Source organism: Sciurus carolinensis, chromosome 3 (assembly GCF_902686445.1).
Source record: "Sciurus carolinensis chromosome 3, mSciCar1.2, whole genome shotgun sequence".
NCBI classification, from domain to species: Eukaryota; Metazoa; Chordata; class Mammalia; order Rodentia; family Sciuridae; genus Sciurus; species Sciurus carolinensis.
The window spans coordinates 112,265,612-112,289,947 of NC_062215.1; the positions used below are offsets into that span (position 1 = coordinate 112,265,612).

The following is a 24,336-nucleotide window of genomic DNA, read 5'->3' on the forward strand; positions in this document are numbered from 1 at the left end:
GGTCTGGCCTAATCATTTTATACAGAAAACTTCCTATTACTACTAGTCACAGTGAAAATTGGAAATAATTTTTTTATTGTAATTCTTAATGTTTGTATTACTTTTGTGTGGATTCATGGTGTAAAAATTGTAAAATTTCTGCCTATGAAAGTTGAATGTGTATTTTACCCATCATACATTCCACACAGATACTGTTATTGTTTGGGTCACTTTCTTCTTGCAGGCATGACTGTTGAGAGTGGTAGCCAAATGTTTGCAAGTCACCCTCCTCATATTGCCACCTCTGTTTCCTAGGGGACAAGCCTTTCAAATATCCTCAACATTTCCTTTTACTCTGCCTTGCCTTTTTTTGTGTGTCTATGTAGTCCTGCCTGGTCTGACTTGCTGCTCTGGTTGAAGTGACAGATGTCCTGACTGACACAGTCCTTGGTCAGTCAGAATTGGGCAAATAAGCAGGTGTATCACTCAACAATGAATATGTAAAAAGGTCACATTGATTTCACTGTCAATTTAAAGAAAAGATATTAATATTTTATGCCTATATTTTTATTCTAAAGTCATTCTATAATTATTAAAGACTGTTTACTTTATAATTACCATTTTTTATGATTTTATAACTGCTATTACATAGTTTCAGTTTCTTAAGGAGTAATTGTAAGGTTTGCTTTTTCTGTGTTATACATATCTTTATACTAATGATTTGGAAAAGGCAAGATATATGCTCTCTGAATTAATAAGAAAAACTCTTTAATTGATATCTTTTGGAGAAATTCAGTGCAAATATTAATGCATTGGAAATGTGACTTTAAAAGTCACTGTAACATCAGTTAGTTCCTCAAACATTAAAGTTGAATTCAAGTGTTTTTTAAAAACCCTGTTCTTGGGAAATGGTATGTTTGAGGCAAGTTAAGAATGGGAGATGTGTACTTGCCGTTATTTGTATGAGAAAATACAAATTAATTAGTGAATTCTGAGTATTGAGAGGCAATAGTTCAAAGAACATTGAATTAAGAATGCAGGTATCTGGATTCTGTCATTTTGCATTTGTCTGACCTTGAACTACTTAATTTTCTGGTGTTCTGTATAAGCGCTGCCCAACAGAACTTTCTGCAATGATGGAAATGTTTTAAATGCTACCAAGCCACTATTGAGCACTAAAAATGTAATTCCTACAACTGAAGAACTGAAGAAGAATTTAAGTTATTTAAATTAACTTAAATTCATATAGACATGTGGTTAGTGGCTAACATTAGACAGCAAAATACTATATGAATCAGAAATACTCTGAATGCTTCATTACAATGTTAATATTTTAAAATGCATGTTGTGTTTATTTAATTGATAATATGAATCTGTGTTTTCTTTTAGTAGGTGAAGTAATATTAATTAACATATATTAAGCACCCTGACTTCATACTCCTTCAAATAATATTTTCCCTGATGGAATAATTTCTGTAGATTTTATTCTTTAAAAATGGGCAAATCACAGCATTTTAATACTTTTTCCTTTCAGTTAAAAGAAGAATAACCTGCCACCTCAAAGAATAACACTGAAATATTCATTAGAACTTTATGTCAGTAACTATAATGATTCCCTTGTATGTACCCTCAACTTTTGGATATTTTCATGCCATGTACTTGCTTGTCAAAATCAAAACCCTGCCAGAATCTTTACTTTGTACCTGCACAGTATAGTTGTAGCTGAAGGAAAATGTATAACTGCATTGACTGTTCTCACATTATTTCATGACCACAACCTCAAGAGGACTCTTAATGTTGCATTTTTATTATACTGGTCTTCTCAAGTTCAATCTGTATCTTTACATGATGATTTCATGCCTGTTCTTCTTTCCTCAAACCTTCAGCATATTTTCTTGACCATTACTCTCACATGATGACTTGCTTTTTACTAAGAAATTCAAGGTAATAAGAAGGAATTTTCCATTGACTTCCACCATTACATTTAACCTGTCTGCCAGTACCTGCACCCACATGTGCTGCCTTCCTGTATGTTACTCCTGATGAACTATTTGAAGTCAGCCTTCCACTTGTGCACTAGATCCCATCTCTTCACATCTACTCAAGGACATTACCAATTCTCTTTCTCCTCTACATCATTCATTATTTGTTGGTATTACATCATTTTATTAGCATACAATAAACTATTAACTTGCCAATCTTAAAAAACTTTACTGATACTACTACCTCTGCCAGTGACATTTCTTGTTTCCCTTTGCAACGAATGTCACAGAAGAGTTCTCTGTACCACCTGCCTGCAATTCTTCTCCTCCAAGTCTGTCTTCACATCTACTCCAATAAGACTCTTGCCTCTCCCACTTCACTAAAATGCTTACATGATGGTCACCAACAGTCTCCACAATGCTAAATCCCATGGTCAACTCTCAGTCTGCATTTTATGTAACCTATCAATTAGCGGGATTTGACAGAGTTGATGATGATTTTTCTTGACAGATTTGCTTACTTCCCAAACATCACACTCTCTTTGCTTCCTACCATCCCATTGGTCACCCCTTCTTAGTCCCCTTTGCTGCTGCTGCTTCTAATTTCTTTATGTTGAAATGACCTAAGGCTCAGACTTTGATCATCTTCTCTATCTACACTCATTCTCTTGATGATATAATCCAATCTTAGAGCTTAAACTTTTCCGAAGTTCATTTCCCACCCTACACTTGAGTGTTATTTATCCAACTACCTATCATGTGTCTCCATTTCAGTGTCTTTTCGATATCTACAGGTTAACATGTTGAAAGTTTGAACTGATTTTGTCTGTTGTCTCATTTTTATATCACATACATCTTTATGATTTCAGTAAAAAACCATAGAATACTTCCTGAAATATATAAAAACCACTGATCTTTTCTCAAAACATGTTGCATTGACACCTCCCCACCTTGATTAACTGCTAATTATATCCTTATCATTAATCAGGCTAAAATCATCTACTCTTTTTTTCTTATACCTGACTTCTATTCTGTCAGGAAATTCTGTTGCCTTAACCTTCAACATTTATCTGTAATAATGTCATTTCTCACTATTACCATTGCCACCACCCTGGTTCAACTTGCCATCATCTTTCTCCTGGATTACCAAAGTAACCTCCTAACTGGTTGGCTCTTTGTTTCTACCCTGGGCTCCTAGAATCTGTTCTTGACATAGCAGCCAAAGTAACTTAAGTTCTGTTATACCACTCCTTTCCTCAAATGTTCATTTCACTTTCAATGGCCAGTATTCCACAATATCTGGCCTTCCTTTGTATTGGAGACGTCTGTCAGACACTTCCATCTTTTCTCACTCCTCTCAACCAATAAGACCTCCTGGCTTCTGTTCTTCAAGCTCTCCAGCCTCTCTCCCCATTATGACTGCCCCATTGGCTGTTCTTCTTTTCTGGATATCCCCCAGTTATCTCATGACTAATGCGATACCTCCCTCAAGTACCTCCCTCAAGTTCTTCTCAAATGAGACTTTTCTACCGAGCTTGCCTGACTCCTCTACTTGTTATAACCAACTTCCCACCTACCCATCACACACACCAGGCGCCCCTCCAACTCTGTCACATGTTTCTTCCTTCATAGCTCTTACTCTTTCTAAAACACAGTAGAATTAATTTACTTATTTAATTGTATATTATCTGCCTGTCCATTAGAATGTAAGCTCCACAGGCCCAGTTTGTCCACTGGTATATTCCAAGGGCCTAGCATGTTTTTGAAATATCAGAATACTTCTGTTTCAGACCATAGCACATTTTCTATATTTCCTTCAGAATAAGTATGGGTGTTATCCATACAACATTATATTTTTTCAAATGCCATTTTCCTTCTCTTTGAAGAAACATGTACTTTAGAATGGTTAATATCTTTCATGATCTATCATTTATTTTTATCAATGTTTGGAATTTTAAAAACTGCAAAACAATGAGTTAAATTATCCAGAAGGGATAATTTTCCCAGATCAAATATTATCACTTGCTTTCTAATATTGGGGGAACTATGGAAAATTTCCCTAGGTAATTAGCAAGTTGATCTTTTTTTTTTATTATAAACAAATGGGATACATGTTGTTTCTCTGTTTGTACATGGAGTAAAGGCATACCATTTGTGTAATCATAAATTTACATAGGGTAATGTTGTTTGATTCATTCTGTTATTTTTTCCCTTCCCCCCACCCAGCAAGTTGATCTTGAGGGCCACTCTTACATCCCTTTGTTCTGTATTACATCTTTTTTATTCTTATACAACATACTTTTAACTTACCAATCTTAAATGTATCCTATTTACCTGTGAAGACAGTTTCATCATTTGATGGATATTTTATATTCATACTTCAGTCTCATTGTATCTATCCATATGCCCAGGGAAATTGTAAAAATGTTAAGCAATGAACTGTTCTCTATTGTGCTCATTACAAAATCTGTTTTTCTCATGTTTTAAACATGTACCATTCTAACTAAATTTCCCATTGCACATAAGACCAGTTGATGAGTCACTTTTGTGCTTCACATTTATACTTATTCTATTTTGGAATGGCAGTCAAGTACAATTTTTAATTGTACCACTTTTTTTTTAACTCTCCTTTCAAGTGCTTTTGAACTCATTGGTGTTCTCTAAGTGGTGGGACTGTGTATAGGGCTTTCCAGTTTTTAAAAAAAATCTCACTGACAAAAGTGGGTGGAATAAATCTAAGGGAAAATAACTCATAAACTTCCATTAATTTGTCACTGGTTCAATTAGATGGTTTCTTTCATAATAATATTTGGGTCTATGAGTAAGAAAACCTTATCAATTATTCCTTGGGTACAGAGATATTAGCTGGAATTAAGGAGGGAAATACACTTTAAAATTAATGAATAATAGTGTTTATTGAACAAACTAAGCCATGCATAAAACATCAGCATCCTAATACCTTCTCACTCTAGCCAATCCTTCAACCCATCTCTCTTTTTCCAGTATTTAATTTTTCTTCATAGCACCTATGTTTACCTGATGTTACAAGTTTTTATTGTATACTCAATAGAATTATTTTTCTTTTTTCTTTTCCTTTTTTCTTCATCTGCTTCCTCTATCTCCTCCTCCTCCTTTTCTCTCTTTCTCCTTCTCTCTTGTTGTGGTCTGGGGATCAAACCCAGGAAAAAGGGCATGGGAGTTGAGTGCTTTACCTCTGAACCATATCCACAGCTCTTAGGAAGTCTTTTCTTGCTTGCCTTTGCAACTCTAGCATCTATAACAATGAATGGCACACACTAGCCATGCAATATATGTTAGTGGAAAGAATAAATAAATGTGCATTACTTCATTTAATTCTCTTGGTGATACTATAAGATAGGTATCATTACCGCCAGTAAATGGAGGAGGGAACTAAATCTTTAGGAGGTAGATAACGTCTCAGAGTTCAAGCAGACTGTAAGTCACACAACCTGTGTTCTTAGCCACTCTGCTTATTGCTTCAAGGGAAAAAAAAATTGATTGTTATTTGCGATTAAGACCTGCAAACAAAACAAAACAACAAAAACAAAAACTTCCTGCAGGAGAAGCGGAAGATTCCTGCTGTACCAAATGGAACAGCAGCTCATGGGGAACCTGAGCCCCACGGGGGACATAGTGGACCTGAACTCCAGAGAACTGGAAGGTGAGTGAAAGTCACTTGTATGGGACTTCAAGGATCAAATGACTGATCATTCTTGTCTGTCAGGAATTGTTATTTTGAGATCTAATTTATTTTATACTTTTAATACCATTTGGGGGTGAAAATGTCAATTAGTTTGATTTCTCTGAAGTTACTAATGATTGTCATTAGTGTTAAATCAGTGGATACATCATCCCATTTTATCTTACCTAATCTTTCATTTGGCTGTGCATATGCATTCACAGTTCCTGTGAATGAATAAGAAAACTGTCAATTGACTCTTCCAAAAGAGCTTGTTGAAAGCTTCAAGTTCAAAATGGAAATGAAACTAAATACCAATAATTCAGTCTTGTAGACCTTATCTCATTAAATGCAAGCAGGATGTATATAATGGTACTTGTTATTTTTATGGCTGTGATTTGAAAGAGCTATATGATTTATTTTTCTAATCACACATCTTTGAAGAGATGAAAGCTTCAATTTATTTCATAAAATGGTGCTTTATGTTTTTTTGACAGCTTGTCTCTCTCCAAGCAATGTGTGAGCAGAAAATCAGAAACCCTTGGGTGGGTCTGTCTTCAGGGAATTTGTGTGTACAGCCTCCACTATAATTAAAGGCAATTGCAAAGGCCCTGCAGGATTGATACCCCCTCCCTTCAAGGCCATTCCCTGTACTGCTTGCAGTGTCCTTTAAGCTGACTTTCCAGTTGCTGACGACTCTGTGCATCTTAATTCTCCTGTGTTCTTTCCCTTCATCTGTGTTTTGTCTCTGAGGAAGTGTCCTTTAACATCTTCTTCAGGCTTGATGCCTAATTTGAAATGGTCAGTTTTTTCCTTTTCCCTTCACTGTTTGCTTTCATACTTTCAAATGCAGTTTTTTTTTTATTTTTGGTGGTATTTTTTTCTTTCTCTCTCAGGTGTAACATGCCACATAGCTTAGATTTTTTTTCGAGTTCACTTTTCCTTACTGCTTCCTAAATCCTCCCAGGTCACCAATATCCGGTATCTTCGCTTCTCCAGAGTTCTTCCACAGATTCTGTTGCTGACATGACTTGAAGTATCCATTACTCATCTGCTCTCCTGGAGTTGCTGGTGCACATCTGGGCTGCTCTTGCACTGTTCTCTGTAATGAATTCCCACTTCTGGATTTAGATTTTTAATGCTAAAAGCACATTTATTACACAGTTATTTAACAGCTATTCAGACTAATGTATGCTCTAATAAGTAATTAATTAGAAAGCAATGGTCTAATAAAAAGTGCTGTCAAAACTATAAATATTAATTACTAATTAATAGTTCATAACCATCTCAAACTCTTTGGGATTAGATGGGATATAAATCATAAATGAATGCATAGGCTACTAGAGAACTGTTTGAATTGTGACTTGACAAAGTAACAAATTATTCAAAAATAAAAAAAACTACTCAAAATTAAATATGCAGATATTTTGACAAACACAGGTAGAGGAACCTAAGGTGAACTTTGTATGTGTGTAAATTTCACAGGTTATCTGCAAACTTCTAGGAGTTTCCATTGTCCTTTTTTCTTTCATTTAAAACTTTATTCTTCTCAACCCTCTCCCGATGGAAGCAATCACTAGGAAAACAGTGTTTCTAGGCTCACCTAATGATAAACTAGTTATTAATATGAAACTATTTGTCTACAACAGATCAGGGAAGTTAAAATAATAGTCAAATTTTCATTTATTCTGAATATATACATCTTCCAAGGCCAACTAGAGTTTACTTCTCAAGAGAACAATTACTTTTGAGATCATTCTAAGACTGCCAAATGAAGAATCCTATTCATAAAATGAAAAACAAATGTTTGACATTTTTGTATGATTCAAGTATATTTAGCATACTGACATAACTTTGGAATATAATGAGGTTTTTCACCATAAACTTTCATGTTGGAACTTCAATGTGGTTTTACCCAGTTTTACTATCACATCTTTATTCCATGGAGCACACAGACCTTTCAGCAGTCAGGTGTTAAGTCTGAATATCATTATTAAATTTCCAAGAATGAAAATACCTGTTTATTAATGTTCTCATTCCTAATAGAGTAAAAAATGTAATTCTCAGACTTTAAGCATCATTTCATAATTTAATAGTCTCCTCACCAACAAATTTTCTTTTAATTGTTTCAGTGTGGCTTTGAGGTATATTTGTAATAAGTGAATTATACCAACTAGGATCTTGATAGATGCTAGGATATGTTCAGGCAATAGTGGATCAAAATTACATTTATCCACTTCAGTTATTATCAATTTGCCCCTTAGTTTCCTAAAAATATCAACAGCCCTCAAACCTATCTGTCTCTACTAAGTATCACTGTTATGCATAAAGCTATTTAGCTGTCTGTTTGGAATATTATGTAGTGATGGGCTTTTTTTTTTTTTTTTTTTTTTTTTTTTTTCAGAGACTAGGTAAGTGGAACCATGGTTAAACACTGCATTTTTCTTTCTAGGGTGATTTTCAGTACTGGTGTGTACAAAAGTCAGTTAACCCTCCCTTCATTTCTGTTATGCTAAGTAAAATGTAAGCAATTAAAACTACTGCCAATGATTGAAAGTGGTAGGCCTGAGTTTATAGAGGGAGTAGGTTGTTATAGAAATGGAACAGAGATTAGAGTAATCCTTGAATCCCATTATTTGAATGTTGATTGATGAATAACCTTGAGAGAGTCTTGGATTTTTAGTTGTTGACACAATATTTGGTTAGGGATTGAGATAACATAGTGGTGCACAGTCATTCCTGTAGATCATGATAATACAATGTAGCAGGCTAATGTGGGTCTCATCTCTGCTGATGGAAAACGTATACTGTGACCTGGCAACAAAGCAAGTGAGCATTTCTATATTTGTTTTTATATTTGGGTTTCACTATTATGTTTCCCCCCATGTCTTAGGATTTTTGGGGGACTTATCTTAGATATCAAAAGAAAAGCTCCATTCTTCTGGAGTGACTTCAGAGATGCTTTCAGCCTGCAGTGCTTAGCATCTTTTCTGTTTCTCTACTGCGCCTGTATGTCTCCTGTCATCACGTTCGGAGGACTGCTGGGAGAAGCGACTGAAGGTCGTATAGTATGTATTATGTTTTCTCTGAACTTTGAAACTTGATCTGTTTTTAAGATTTATAGTAAGTTGTGAGCCTGTAATTTTGAATTCCTTCATAAAAAGAGATTTAATGTGTGGTGTGGCTGATAAAACTCCTATAAATTTTCTGGACGAGGAGTGGAACTGGTAAACTGGGAACAGTGTATCTCAGAACAGCTAATTCTGAGTCCTACATGAGATTTCTGACTGATTCCTGGATCCCTGTCCCCCAAAAGCAGGCCAGTTTTAGGCTCTGGTTCTTATCTCACAAGAAATCCATTTCTAATATACCTGAGCCATGTTTCTGTCCAGATACTATTTCTGAATATGTTTAAACTTTTTGTGAGTCAACAGGAAAGTGAAGCAGAAAGGTAGAGAGAACTCCTCCCATTTGTTACCATTCATTTTTGCCCCTCTTAGCCCTTTCTCCTACCTCTATCCTACATTCTGTCCAGAGTTGCCAGGTTTCTCATAGTGAAGAAGAAAAGAATGAACCTGTGTATTTTAAACTTTCCCTAACTAGTATCAATGGCTGCCTGTACAGCTTAGGTAATGGAAACATTTATATCTCTATACAGAGTGCAATCGAATCTCTCTTTGGAGCATCTATGACCGGGATAGCCTATTCTCTCTTTGGTGGACAGCCTCTTACCATATTAGGCAGTACAGGACCAGTTTTGGTGTTTGAAAAGATTCTGTTTAAATTTTGCAAGTAAGTGTTATGTACTCTTGGCCCTTAGTCCCTTTCTTTTCCTTTACTGTGTTTACTCTTCTCCTAACATCAGTTTTGAAGGTCTGTTGGGAGAGTTGGAAGTAGCTGAGTTGATTCAGTTTGTCATTTCTGTCTCAGTGGAAACAGAGGGAAAGTAAAAGCCTTGTGCATATTGTTATGTAATGTTAATAAAAACTAAGATTCAGTTCTAAGCACTGAGAACCTTTTAGTTTCGTCCCTGAGATATTCCTTTTAGACTAAGTCTTGAGTTTCAATACTGGGGATATTAGGCTTATTTACACTTATTTAAAATGGTGGCAGGTTGTAAAATGACCTTCTTCCCACTGTTCTTTCCTTTTGCTCCTCTTAGAGAATATGGGCTATCGTACTTATCTTTAAGAGCTAGTATTGGACTTTGGACTGCAACACTCTGTATCATACTTGTGGCCACTGATGCCAGTTCCCTCGTCTGCTATATCACCCGGTTTACTGAAGAAGCTTTTGCTTCTCTGATTTGCATCATTTTCATTTATGAGGCTCTAGAGAAGCTGTTTGAACTCAGTGAAGCATATCCAATCAACATGCATAATGATTTGGAACTGCTGACACAATATGCGTAAGTACATTTGCCCTGTTAATCTGTGGGGCTTTTCTTTTCGCAGATATTGCCATTGTTATAATAAACATGAGGAACTTACTCAGCAGAGTCTATGCCTTAAATTGATTAATGACCTATCCTGGACTTTCAGAGTTAAATAGGATTCTAAAAGTCAGTTAATCAGCCACTCATCTGATTCTTGAGTTCTTATTGTACCATCTCTGCCAAGAATATCTTTTGAAAGTTCTATTTGTCAGGTAGTCCCTAAAATAAGTGGATAATAAACCAAGTCAATTTTAATTTACTTTGCTTTTGCTTTTGCAAAATATGTTGTTTTGGTTTTTTTGAAGTTCTTGTCAATGTATTATAACCCAAAGAAACATAGTAATGAAAATATAAGATTTCAGATGTAAAGCAATGAGGTAAGAGAAACTCACTGAATTTGTGTTAGGTTGATGTTTGAAAGTATGATAAAAATGTAAGTGAAAATCACTGAACTGAAATATTGCAATATATGGTTTTTATGATAGAAATACTCAGGAATTACTGAAGTTGATATTACAGTTGAGGACTAAAGATGAGATTGGACCTCTTGCTCTTCCTAGTTTTGTTATACCAGTAGTTGTAAATTTCTCAGGCTGTTTCTGCAGAGTATATGTGGCCATTAAATAACTCTTTTATTTAATTTTAGAATTTTTTGGTTGCATTTATATATAGATTTGTATACAGCAAATATTTGAAGCAATATGTTCTTTTTGAGATACTTACAACTTCTACATCAACTGCTGTGCTTTTCCTTTAAACTGCTTAGATGTGGCTGCAAGTCCCTTGAATCTTTATTTACTATTAGTAGTTGAAATTGCACTAGAATGATTGAATGTTATGATTTTGTTAAGAATGATCTAATGTTATAGTGTTGAAAATAACATGGGTCTTCAACCTTTTCTTGTTTTTTAGAGATAGCTTAAACAATGCATCCCTATTTTTGGAAAAAAAAATCAGAGGGGAAATGTAAAATAACTCCCAATAAAAATAAATAGAGTAGTGTGAATAGTGTTAAGAAGGTAATAAGAGTAGGTGTCTGAGAACTCAAGAAGAGGCAGATTGTAAGAGCAGTTTAACCAGAACCAGGGATAACACCGATACATGCTTTTTCATTTATCTTTACTTGAAATGGTAGTAGTGTACCTGAATTTGGATATTTTTATTGGGATAGATAATTATTTCTGGTGGAACTTATTCCAACCTGCTACATGACAGGCACTATGCTAGGTGCTAGAAAAGTCATGAAAAATGATATTCTGTTCTGAAGGAGTTTCCAGTTTACAAGGCAACAGAGACAGATAACATAATAAAATGAGTGCTGTGTTAAGACGTTGGTGCAGAATGCTGAGGTACTACATCAGAAGAGTAGCTCACCCAAATTTGGGGTTCAGAGAAGCCTTTTTGAAGGAAGTACTTAGAATAAAAAAATTAGTAGTGGTTAGAAAGGGCTGAGGAATAGGGAAGGAAAGTGGTTCACACAGGGGACATAGATTCTAGAGATTCACTAAAGCCATATTTGTCTGAAACCAGATGGATAGTGGTAAAACATAAAACAACTTCCAGGTTTTTTTACTTTGACATAATTTAGTACACCAACCCTAAAATTGAACAAATTGGTACTACAAAAGTAATGATGTAGAACAAATAAAATAGGTAAAAGCATAGTGATTTTGTTTGAAGAAGTGGAAAGGCCCCAGTTACCTATCCTTCTGGCTGTTCTGTCAGACTGAGGGATGCAGTTTAATATTCCCTGATCTAGAAAGGAAGAAGACTAGAAAAGAAGGAGGATTGAGCCCCGGGTAATATTCACAGCTTGAGTGAAAAAGAATGAAAAAAATTGCAAACTAATAGATTAAAAAACAAAAGAGGATCAGAAGTGTCAGATAAGGAGAAAAACATGGGTGAGGTCAGGTTGTAGAAGGTAAGAGACAAGAATGGATGAAGAAATATTCAGATAGGACAGTGGCACGGAGATTAAATAGAATAAGGAAAAGGATCTGAAAGGAGATCATTGTTAACTTTAAGAAACAGAACTGTACTAAGAGAAGAGGCAGAACAAGAAGGCAGTTTTAAGAAAAAATTAAGAAGGGATTAGGTAGAGCTGGATATGCTGGCACACGCCTGTATTGCCAATGGCTTGGGAGGCTGAGACAGGAGGATCACAAGTTCAAGGCCAGCCTCAGCAAACTAGTGAAGTCCTAAGCAACTTTAGTGGGATGCTGTCTCAAAATAAAACAAAAAAACAGAAAGGACTGGGGATGTAGCTCAATGGTTAAGTGCCCCTGGGTTAAATTCCCAGTACTAAAACAACAAGAATAACAACAAAACACAGAGGGATTAGGAAGTAAAGAAAGCATGCATAGGACATTTTGGTGTCAAATAAAGTGAGAAATAGAATGCCTTCTGGGAAGGACAATGTGATCCCAGAAGGAAACTTTGTGATAGAAGAGTTATGCATGCTTGAAAAACAGAAAGAAAGAGAGATGATGGAGAGAGAGTGGATAAACATGGGTGAAACCTTCCAAAATGTTCTTTTTGAGACACTTATAACTTCTGCATCAAAAGGGGTAAGATCCAGAAAAATAGTGGGGTTAAATAAAACAAATGTTCAGAGAATATTCTGAGATGCAAAATAGCTTTATGTGTCTGTAGTCCCTGCCAATCCTGATATTCAGAAGAGGAGTGGTGTGGGCTCCTACGTTATCCATGTTATTTCCATCTCTGCTTTTTAAAAGGGATCTTTACTTGGATCATCTGAAACCTAATTATTTGAAGGCTGAGCATGAATGGGTGCTGATCTGCATCCCATTGTCCCTCTCCATCAAAGTTAGGGAGGTAGAGTGGAGAGAATGGATAAACCTGAGGGGCAGTGAGGTTTTCTTGTCATCTGGCACCTGAAATGTTTGTAGCAGAAATAGAATAACAGTCTCCCTGGGGAATGTGGTGCTGATCAGATACCCTCACTGCATTGGTTCCTTACTTTGGTTTTTACACTGTGACTGCCTTGCCTCCAGTTAAGAATGATGTCACACATGTACCATTAACAATTCATGTTATGGACTGGACAGATTTCCATATTGTGTACATGCATCTGATCAGGGTATTGCCATTATTTGCTTTCTGGAGAAGCAAAATCAATCTTTTGTGTTATGTTTACAGATATTTATTAGTATACTTCTAGTTATGTGCATTAAATAAAATATAGAAGTCATTGCTCATAACAGCATTTTAATGTTTTGCATACTTGCACAAAATATTTAATCTGTTTCATGAAGTCCATATGACATTTGTAGTTGCTTTCTTGTTCTTGTTGCCACTTCAACAATTACAGTTTTCATATTAATCAATTTTAAGTGCCGTTATCCTAATGCCTATCTAAAGTTTTCTGCTTCAGATGTTGTTGGACTCATACTTTCACAGGTTGTTTTTTTAGAAAAAAATTCTTAGAAAATGTTATAGCCTGGACATACTATATCTGAGATTGTAATTTTTGTAAACTGAATATACCTGTAATTGTATTATGCTATAATAGCTATACATTTTATTCAGGTGTAAGACATTGGGAAAAAAGTTCAGGATCAACATTTCAGATATTCTTTGTAAATGAGCCTGCTATATTCAGATTTCCTTAAATTCATAGTTTACCTATCAAATAACGAAATGTCTTTGATTTGTGTAAAAAAATTTTTTCTAGTTCCTCTGGCATCTTAACCTCATAAAGTGGTAATATGTAGACCTTACATTTGAAGATACACACTTTCTTTTCATTGTGCCAAAAGCAAGTGTCAAGATAATCTATTTAGTTTTGAGAATATATATATTACACCAGACGATCAAACTGAATATGTCAAGTTAGAAATAAGTAATGAGTTTAAGGGAATAATTTTTCCTGGTTGCTTTGATTTTTTTCAGAAATGGAAAAAATAGAATAAAATGTTCTGCTTGTGTAAGATGAAATGTTCCTTCAATGTATAATAATAATCTAAAGTTCTCAAATATGGCTAAAGAAAGATTAAGGATGTATGGATGCTTTGCAAACTGTTGGGTCAAAGCAAAGTGCAGGGTCTATTACTCTAGTTTCCCATATATATGTAGATTGGAATTAAATAAAATATAACAATTATCAATATGTCAAAGGAGTGATCTCACTACTATGTGATAAAGCTATTTTTTCTCTCTTTTTTTCTTCAACACTTTCTTTAGCCCTCTATGTAATCCAGGACAGTGATCTGTTTTAAATAAATGATGATATTCAATATTCTTTTTCTCATTTCCAACTAGATTTGAGTCTCCGGTAAAGTATAAAACATGTAACAATTTTATCCCCCATAGTGCTAGCATAATACTATAGACATGGTCAGATGATGCTTAAACATACTGATTATCTGATCATGTTGCAAAATAATTGATAAAATCTGGCCTGTCATGTTGGACAAGTAAAGACAATTGTGCTTGGTTACATTATCTTTAGCACTACTCTTAAAGATATCATCTAGAAATTTTGAATAAACTTGACACATTATGAGAATCTTAATATGAAATAAAGATGTATAAATCTGGATCAGAAAATTAGTTCTGATTGGAAATTTGGACAAGGTGCCAACATGATGGAAAAAATCATCTGGGAGAACCCAGTGAAGAAGGTCTACAACATGTAGCACTTCAAAAACTGATCAGGGATTGGGGAAGAAAGAACATGAAAGAGAAGTTTTCATAGCTCATGGACCTTTTAGGACTTGAAAAATAAAAGTCAAAAAATAAAGCACAAAACACATTTAGGGTAACTTCTGCACTTCAATGTTCTAAAATCACATTTTTTAGATGTGTATCAACTAAATTAATCCAGAATTGTTTGCAGAATAATTTATAATTATATCTTTATGTGTTTGAGTGATGTCTGTGCTCCACTAGTTTGATCCCCGTAATGGCTGGTCCAGGACTACTCTATGCACCTTTACATTCTCTACCTGCAAAATATTTAGTATATATGATTTGAACGTGTTTGTTTGTATTTTTACATTTCTGAAAGTGCTTCTTAAAATTGATATGCACATTGACATAAAGTTCTTCCCCTCCAAAAAGCTGACTTTAAGAAAGTAGATTATCTGATGGCTTAAAATCAAATTAATGAGTACACTGAGTAAACCTATAATAACCCACTACATTCATGATAGAACTTCAGCACTTCTTGCTCCTATCTAATTATGATTTAGTATGCATTAATCAACATTTTGCCATCTCTCCCCACTCACACACACACTCTACCCAGCTTCTGGTAACACTAATCTACTCTCCACTTTCTTGACATCAACTTTTTTAGATTCCACATAAGAGTGAGATCAGGCAGTACTTGTCTTCCCATGTCTGGTTTATTTCACTTAACATAATGACCTCCAGATCCATTCCTGTTGTCACAGATGACTTTCTCTTTTGTGGCTGAATAATATTCTGTTGTGTATTCGTACCACATTTTCTTTATTCATTCATCAGTTTATGGACACTTAAGTTGTTTCATGTCTTGGCTATTGTGAATCATGCTGTAATAATCATGGCAGTGCAGGTGTCTTTTTGATAGACTGGTTTCATTTCTTTTGGATATATAGCCAGTGGTGGGATTGCTGGATCAATATGGTACTCATATTTTTAATTTTTCAAAGAACCTCCATATTGTTTCCTACCACATCTGTACTAATTTACCCTCCTACCTACTTTATGCAAGGGTTCCTTTCTCTTCACATCAATTATTACCTTTAGTTTGATAATAGCCATTCTTACTGCAGTGAGGTAACATCTCATTTTGGTTTTGGTTTGCATTTCCCTGAGGATGTATGCTGCTGAGCACTTTTCTTATATCTATTGCCATTTGTATTGTCTTCTTTGAAAAAAAAATCTATTTAGATCTATTGTGCATTTTTAATTGGATATGTGTTTGTTTTCCTATTGAGTTGTTTGAGTTCTTTACATATCCTGGTATTAACACCTTGTCAGATGGGTAGTTTGCACACATTTTCTCCTATTATATAGGTTGTCTCTTCACTCTGTTGATTGTTTCTTTTGCCGCACAGAAGCTTTTCAGATCAATGAATCTCATTTGTGTATTTTTGCTTTCATTTCCTGTGCTTTGGGGGTCTTAAACAAAACATTGTTGCCCATTTCAATGCCCTGAAGCATTTCTCCTGTTTTCTTCTGGGAGTTTCATAGTTTCAGGTTGGATATTTAAGTCTTTAGTCCATTTTGAGTTGATTTTTGCATATGATGAGGGATAGGAGTCTAGTTGCATTCTTTTGCATTAACTTTTGCATGAACTCAATTCTTATTTTAATGACAAATCTTGTTTCTAGTAGCAGTGTATCCAGCAGAGTAGTTTATACTAACTGTTTCAGTCTCACTGTCCCTAATGGATTATGTGTTTTTCATGGACAGAATTAATGTCTTTTTATCTTTCCACTTCCAGAGAAGTAGGACACTGGTAACCTTTGTCAAATTTACTCTTCATATACACTTTTGGTTACTATTTTCCTTTTCTATAAGTATAGTTTTGCATTATAGATCTTAAATACAATTACCTACCATTATTTTTATCCTTGTCAAATATCAACAAAAAGGCAGCAATTTACATGAACATCCAATGTTGAAAGGTGAATGCCAAGCAGATATCAGTGATTTCCTGATTTATTCCATAAAGATGTACTGAATGGCTAAAATATAGAGCCATATTTTGGTGAGATGTGATGACTGTTCTCAGAGTTCACAGTCTATGAAGTACTGACCCAATTTCTCTTTGCTTCCTGAATTGACCCAGATTTCAGGATATATTCTGAAATATTTAAAATGAAAAGGAATAATATTTTCATTCACATCAAAACACCTCAGCACAGACACTGTGGGAATATGTGTATTTTAGTCATGGGCAGCTGATGCTCTGAACAGAAATGTAGCTAATGTTAAAGCAGAGAGGCTGCACTCCAGAAAAAGCCCCTGAAAACCCTGTGGCTCTATAGCCACATCCCAACCAACAATGAGGCTCTGCTGAATGTCAGAAATGCATTTCTATTGGCCTAATTACTGACTTGTTAATCACTATTACAGTAACGTACTGATCAAATTAAAGGTAATCAATATAATGTGGATTGACTATGATAAACCTGCTCCTGCCAAAAAAGGATATAAAACTCTAGCTAGTGAATTGTGTAGTTTCAACTCCTAGGATGGGTACTCAAGACCTGATTTGTAACTGATCCAGTATTTAGCCATCTTTGGCAATGGCTGTCTACTGAAAGAGTACCTGAGTCCTGCATAGGGAGTATTATCACATCATCCTTGAATGAACCTTTCATGCAAGATGAAGTCAAAGTATGTAAAATAGAAAAAGTGGTAATTCAATGAGCTGATAAAATAGGTTATAGGACCTTTTTTTGCCTTTATTTTTCAGGAAAAGTTTGTTTAATATATATGTCTTTGGGCATTACTGAAAAAAATTGTACTCCTTATCCTTGCCTTTCTGAGACACATTGGGGCATACTTTGTGAGTTTATCTAACTTTTAAATATTTCATCCAAATGCTAAAATTTTTAAATTTCTTTTAAAGCACTGTTTCTCAACTCCAAATGCAATTTAAATAGGAAAGCAATTTAAATTGGCAATACAGTTTTTTTTAAAAGCAAGTATTTGTAATAGAAATGTTCATATAACAATTTCACTGGATTTTTATATCCTTAAAACTCATTGTAAATGAAAAAACAGAACAAATAATGAAAGCCTATAGCTAGTTGGCAGATTAGATAGAAATATATAGTTATAAAAAGTTATGAACTATTGCTTTTCTAACTATCTAGCTTTTATTTATAAAGTATCAGTTAAAATAAGTTCAGACCTCACTAATATTTTAAGTTCAAAGATAACAGCACTTTTTATTTTCAAAGTTTTTCTGATTATTTTTCTTTATATTTACTGAAATAATATGGAGCATATAAGGTCTTTTTTATGGAGCAAGTTTAATGACTTATGATTTAATGATAATCAAATGAAGAATAGTAGAAGGGTAGAACTCAGTTTTTCAATGTAATGCTTTTTCTAATTAGATGGCATGATCTTTTTCTATCACTGTTTTATCTTACCTGTTGGTTGAGCAAATTGCCACAGATTCTTTATGAAATTAATATAATGTCAATAATGGTACTGTGCACATAATTTGATAATTTCATTCAGAGTAACTGCCATTCCTACTGGGACATTTCAAGCAAATTTTTCTTGTTCATGGAAAATGTGGATGCATTATTCATACATTTATCTTAGCTTTGCTGGTTGTTTTAAGTGTTACAACTACATACTTGTCAGTATTAGTAATGCTTGGAGACATTTCAATAACTTCTATTAGTGGAAGAAACATTTCCATTTAACTCTGGAAATTAATATGCTAATTGCTCTGAACACTATAGTTACTAGATATTTATAGAATCAGTCAAATGCAGGTAGCTTAAATTTTTCCTATTTATACATGCCATTTTTGGTAATGTAGGTTATTGTATCCTTGATAATACAAGTTTATGTGTTTTATATTTGTTATAACATACAGGAAAATATCAAGAGAAGTGTATGTACGACTCTGGAAAAGGAAGAAATTTATTTTATAGCTCTCAGTTGTAATCAAAACATTTCTTATATTCCAATCACTAAATTATTAATATTTTCTCTGCAAGACTGTTCAAATATCATGTGAAGTGTCACAAAATATGTTCTATAAATGAGTGGTTATTGCCAGTACCAATGAAGTTTGTATCCAGGCCAGTTCTCTTCTATTCACCTCATTATGTCACTCATTCCTTCATTACATAGGTACCTGGAGTCTTCACAGTCTATCAGAACTTTCTCTAGAATTGACTACGAGGCTACTTTTATTTCTTACAAAATTTTTGCATTGTGATATCTAAATAAGTAAATAGCCCATGGTAGAATTTTCTTTTCAATTATAAAAGCAGAGGTTTAGGGACAGCAGGGATGTTCCTACCCACCCTGAAGTCATATAACTAAGTATTAGGGGATGGATTATGCTCCCACCCCCTATTTTTATGTCAAAGCCCTGACCCTCAGTACCTCAGAATGTGGCTATATTTGGATATAGGGCTTTCAAAGAAATTTAAATAATGTTAAATCAGTTAACAGGGGTGATGTCTTAATCCAATCTGACTGGTCTTATTATAAGGAGAGGAAATTTGGACTTACCAAGAGACCCTATAGATGTTTATGCACAGAGAAAAGACCATGAAAGGGCACAACAAGAAGGCAGCCTTCTGCACACTAAGGAGAAAGGCCTTAGAGCAAACCAACCCAGTCAACACCTTGATCTTGGATTTCTAAGTCTCTAGAACTCTAAGAAAATAAGCTTCTGCCATTTAAGCCACCAAATCCATGTTATTTTATTGTGGAAGACCTAGCAAATGAATATGCTGAATAAATGCTTATATTTGAGTCCTATTTATGTTTGGAGTTCTGAGAGAAAACTCTCACAGGCTTTTCCATGTTTTAACTCTTCAGACTTCAGACTAATAAATACAGATTTATTCTTGACTACTTTCTCTCACACATCCAGATTACACAGAAGATTCTAATAGCTTAGAATATGCAGAATTCAGACACTTTTTTTTTAACCACCTTTCTCCATAGTTTCTTGTCTAGATTATTGCAATTGTTTTCCAACTGCTGTCCCCAATTTTATGCGTTCCTCTCAAGACTGGCCTCTACAAAGCAGACAGAATCATTCTTTCAAAACCCAGAACAGATCATATCATTGCTTCTCAAAGCCCACTGCCACTTCCTGTGATCTTCAGGTTGCCGCCCCATCTGTCCCCTGGCACCTCTTTACTCCCCCTCCTGTTTTACCCACTGCTTCAAACACATCAGTCTCCTTGCTTGCTCAACCTCCTTGGTGTGTTTCTGCCCCTGGGCCTGCACATTGAATATTTTATTTTTTTGACCTGAAATGTCTTTCTTCAGATTCCTATGTGGCTTCTCCTTTCACTTTCTTTTAAATCATGCACTTGAGAACATTTTAATCTAAACTTTCAACTGCTCTGTCTCCCTTTCCTAACATATTATGCAATTTACTTATGTTTGTAAAGATTATTGAAATATCATTTAGGTAAAATAAAGTCTACCCATTTTAACTGTACCTTTATATGAGTTTAAATGAATACCACAGTCATTGATGTACAGAACATTTTCCAAAAATGTTTTGTCATGGGCCCCTACTTCCTGGCATTATATGTTCAAACAAATATTTAATTATAGTTGACCTATATGCTGTCACATAAAGGTATAGGGTGCCCAAAGGCATAAAGTGAAAACTATTTCCAGAGTTTATATTTAGAGGTCAAATAGAAGATGAACCATTTGTATAGAAATGAAATTCAAATGAGAAAGTTTATTAATTTAGTGAAGCTAGTATTTTTATTTTTATTATTAGCTAGTTGTGGTAGTATTTTACAAAGTTATGTGACATTTTTTAGAAGGTAAAGCTATTGTTCTCATGATATGATATAGCTGTATATCAGAATGATGTCTTAAAGAGAAAAATATAACTGAAATGGAGTAAATCAAATTCCATGCATGTATGATTTTGTCAAAATGAACCCAACTTGTATGCATAACTATAATGTTCTAATAAAAAAGTATAGGCACTTAGCAAATCTGCTCTAAGAATCCAATCTGAAATATGGAAATAGATATTTTATAAAATGCTTGACACTTATTTTAATAGTAATCTGAAGGGGAACAAATTAATGTTTAATAGTAGATGAATAAGTAAGTAAACTGATGCATATTTTTTAACTGATGATTCTGAAAGGTAATATAGCAACTTGGATATTGCTCCCATTATAATGTAATATGAAAAAGAAAAAATTGTTTGCTTATAAAAATATTTTAAAAACATACATAAGAACTACTTGAAAGAAATATGCTAAAAATTATAGTAGTTGTGATGGAAAGAACATCAGAGATTTCTTTTTCTTTTTTTAATATTTATTCTGTAGTGTAGTTTTGCTATTCTTTGCAATTCAAAGTACTTTTTGAAATAAAACAGAATCATCTTAAAAACATGTTTGACTTTACAGATAGGTCATGTTTCTCTGATTTTATGCCTTATATTAATACCTAACTTGCTACACAGCACTCTGGAAGCTAATTTAGTCAATAAAGAGGCTTGAAAAAAAATGAATCACGAACCATTACTGTTCAGTGCACACAGGAAGGTACTATTAATAACCACAAAGGCAAAAGGAGAGCATCTGCAACCCGGGGACTAAAATTAGTAGTAGCATTGAAGGGAGTTTTACCAAACTGTGTTTTCAGAAGGCAGCCGCAGGCTCCTCTTGTGTAAGGAAGACTGATCACCTCCATTAGCCTAGAAACAAAAGCAAAGACTTCTGGATGAGGGCATTTAATTATAATGTTTATCTAATCACTCTGCAGCCATTTAGATACACAAGATGGCTTAGAGCACATGCTTTTCTGTGGGCAGTAAAGGGTGGCAGAGGATGTGTTTTGTAAAAAGTGTATTCTAAGCCAAGTGATCCAATATCACAAGTCAAAATTATTGACATTTTAAATTGGTGTTTTTTAAAAATGTGGAGAAATAAAATAAAAACAATGAAGTACAGAAACTTCCCTTTCTTGTGCCTTATGTTTACAACAGTAACCATCATGAAGATACCTAACACCTAATCAGTACGTATTTTCACCTGCATTAACTCATTTACCCTCATAATCACCCTGTGAAGTAGATTACTGTCATTGTTACCACTTTACAGATAAACAAAAGCACAGAATGGTTAACTTGTCCAAGGTCACTTAGCTGAATGCTTGGATTTGAATGAACATAAGAAATTTGACTGGACACCCTCGTATCCTAAGTGATAGTATGCACCTAAAGAATTTGTGTGTGTGCATGTGTTAATACTTATATCTGATTATGAAAGTCATTAGAAATTATTTTGGATGAGACTGGCAGAAGAACTTGTTCTGAATTCATATTCCGTCCTTTCACGTGTTATTTCTAATTTACTTTTCTTTCCTTTTATATAGTTTGGATTAGAATAATTTGGACTAAGTTCATCAGTACAGAGAATGATAGAAATGATATTATTCTCATTTTATTTTCAACTTATAGAGTCAGAATATCTACTTCTCATATTTAAGAACATAGGAACTGAACAGCCAGGACCCCTCTTTGGGCCACCAGGGATTGACACAGAGATCTTTTTTAAACTTTGCATATAAGAATACAGCCTCTAACAACTATCCACTGAGATTCCAGATATCGGACATGATGACTCAGGAAGGAACTGACTTTAGTGGCTATCCTTGATGTCTGTGATACATAAAATAAATATTTTAGATGAAAACATATTTTTCCAATTTGGAATTGACTTACAGGTGAGGAAAGTTATTTTTCACAGAGAATCCTGACAAAGGTATAAGTAACTAACATCCACTTGGACACCTGACTCTGCAAAAATCTCTCTCCTGAGATTGCCATTTTTACCTGAGAGCTGTAGTTTAGCACTTTCATTAAGTCACAGTTAAAGCTTAAGTGTAAATACACAGCCAGGAATGCAGTAACCCATTATGCCCTTTTATCCAATAGCACAGTACAATAACTTTGGACAGCAGAGAACATGGCCCTGAGCAATGGTACACATAACAAGGCAAGTGAATGGAGAACCATACCACCAAGTTTATATGGGGTTAAGAGAAATAGGACACTGGACATCAGAGACTGAGGGTGATGGGGGTGGAGTAGTTGTCATGATATGAAGGCAAGGCTACAAGATGCTTTGGAGGACAGATAGGTCCTGAAAAACAAGGCAAGGAGAAACACACAGTGAAATGTAGTTGCTTCTTTGTTCTGAGTCTCCTCACTTTCTGACTATCCTGCTAGAAATGGCACCAAGTCACACCTAGCAGCATGATCTTATAACTGAAAGAGCAGGAGTTATAGTGTCAAAGAGAATTCAGATCTATTCTATCAGCATAACCTTTTGGATAATATGAAAATTAAATTATTAGCCTAGAAAACATAAAGTGCTTCCTGTCATGCCTATGGTAGCTGTCTGTATGGCTTATTTATATATACAGATAGTCAGTAGCTTTAGAAAGCATATATATGTGTGTATGCCCATTTGCACATGGGCATAGTCATATTTCTGCTATAGTGCTCTCTCCCTGATTATGTTTCTTCTGCAATAAACTGGCCATATTTTCTCTTACATTTTAGTCATCTCTTGGTATCCTTGGGCAATTGGTTTCAGAACCTCTTACAAATACTAAAATCTGCAGATGCTCAACTCCCTTATATAAAATGGCATAGTATTTGCATATAACCTACTTGCATCCTCCTATATATTTTAAACCATCTCTATACCATATGTAATACCTGATACAATGTAAATGCTATGTGAGTAGTTGTTACACTGTATTTTTTAGGGAATAATAGCAGAGAAAAAAAAGTCTGTACTTGCTCAGTTACACATGCTCAGTCCCCACCACTAGAATATTTTCAATCCATCCTTAAGCTAAATCTGCAGATACAGAACCTGTGGTAATGGAAGGCTAACTGTATGTATTTACTTTGGAGCAAAGCAAAGAGAATGCTAGCATATTACAGAAAGCACTAGTGTTCCTTTTGTGTTATATCAAGGTGAAAGTAGAGTTTTATATTTTGTAAAAGACTGAAGAATGAGTCAGAAAATAGTAGTGATGATAAGTATGATGATGGCAGCCACAGTTCCAGAGGTGCCTACATGTTACTTATTTTTCACAGTACTTTTAGTAGGTAAGCTTTTTTGTCTCCATTTCACACATGAGGAAACAGATTTAGAGTGGTTAAGTAAGATGCCCATGGACTCAGTCAATAAATGATAGAGCTGTCTAGTACAAAATCTAGACAGAATTCTGTGATTGTGTACAACAAATCTGGCACTTGGGCACAACTTGCATTCATTAATGTTTATTACGCTAGTGTCTTTGTTTCCCTTCTTTTGACACAGGCCAGTGCAGCTGCTTATAGCAGCTACTGCCTGTGTATCCCATTCCTTTAAACCCCTTGTCATCAACTTTCTCACTCCTCTGGCCTCTGAGACCCATCTCTGAGTGAGCCCAGCTGGAGAATCCTCTAATATCCCTTAATGAGAGTCAGAACCATGCCTGTCCATCCTGCCCAGATCAAGTAGTTTCTTGCAACA

At 34.7% G+C, this 24,336-nt stretch overlaps 1 protein-coding gene across 5 annotated transcripts in view; it reads left to right on the forward strand.

The window, feature by feature from the left end:
- The window catches only part of Slc4a10 (solute carrier family 4 member 10), a 132,507-nt gene that overhangs the window by 65,947 nt on the left and 42,224 nt on the right, over positions 1-24,336 (forward strand). For all 5 annotated transcript variants that reach the window (XM_047543946.1, XM_047543948.1, XM_047543947.1 and 2 more), the window contains 4 exons: positions 5,543-5,643; positions 8,555-8,729; positions 9,320-9,453; positions 9,824-10,069. In XM_047543946.1, the coding sequence (XP_047399902.1) occupies positions 5,543-5,643; positions 8,555-8,729; positions 9,320-9,453; positions 9,824-10,069 (656 nt within the window). The remainder of the gene's footprint in view (positions 1-5,542; positions 5,644-8,554; positions 8,730-9,319; positions 9,454-9,823; positions 10,070-24,336) is intronic.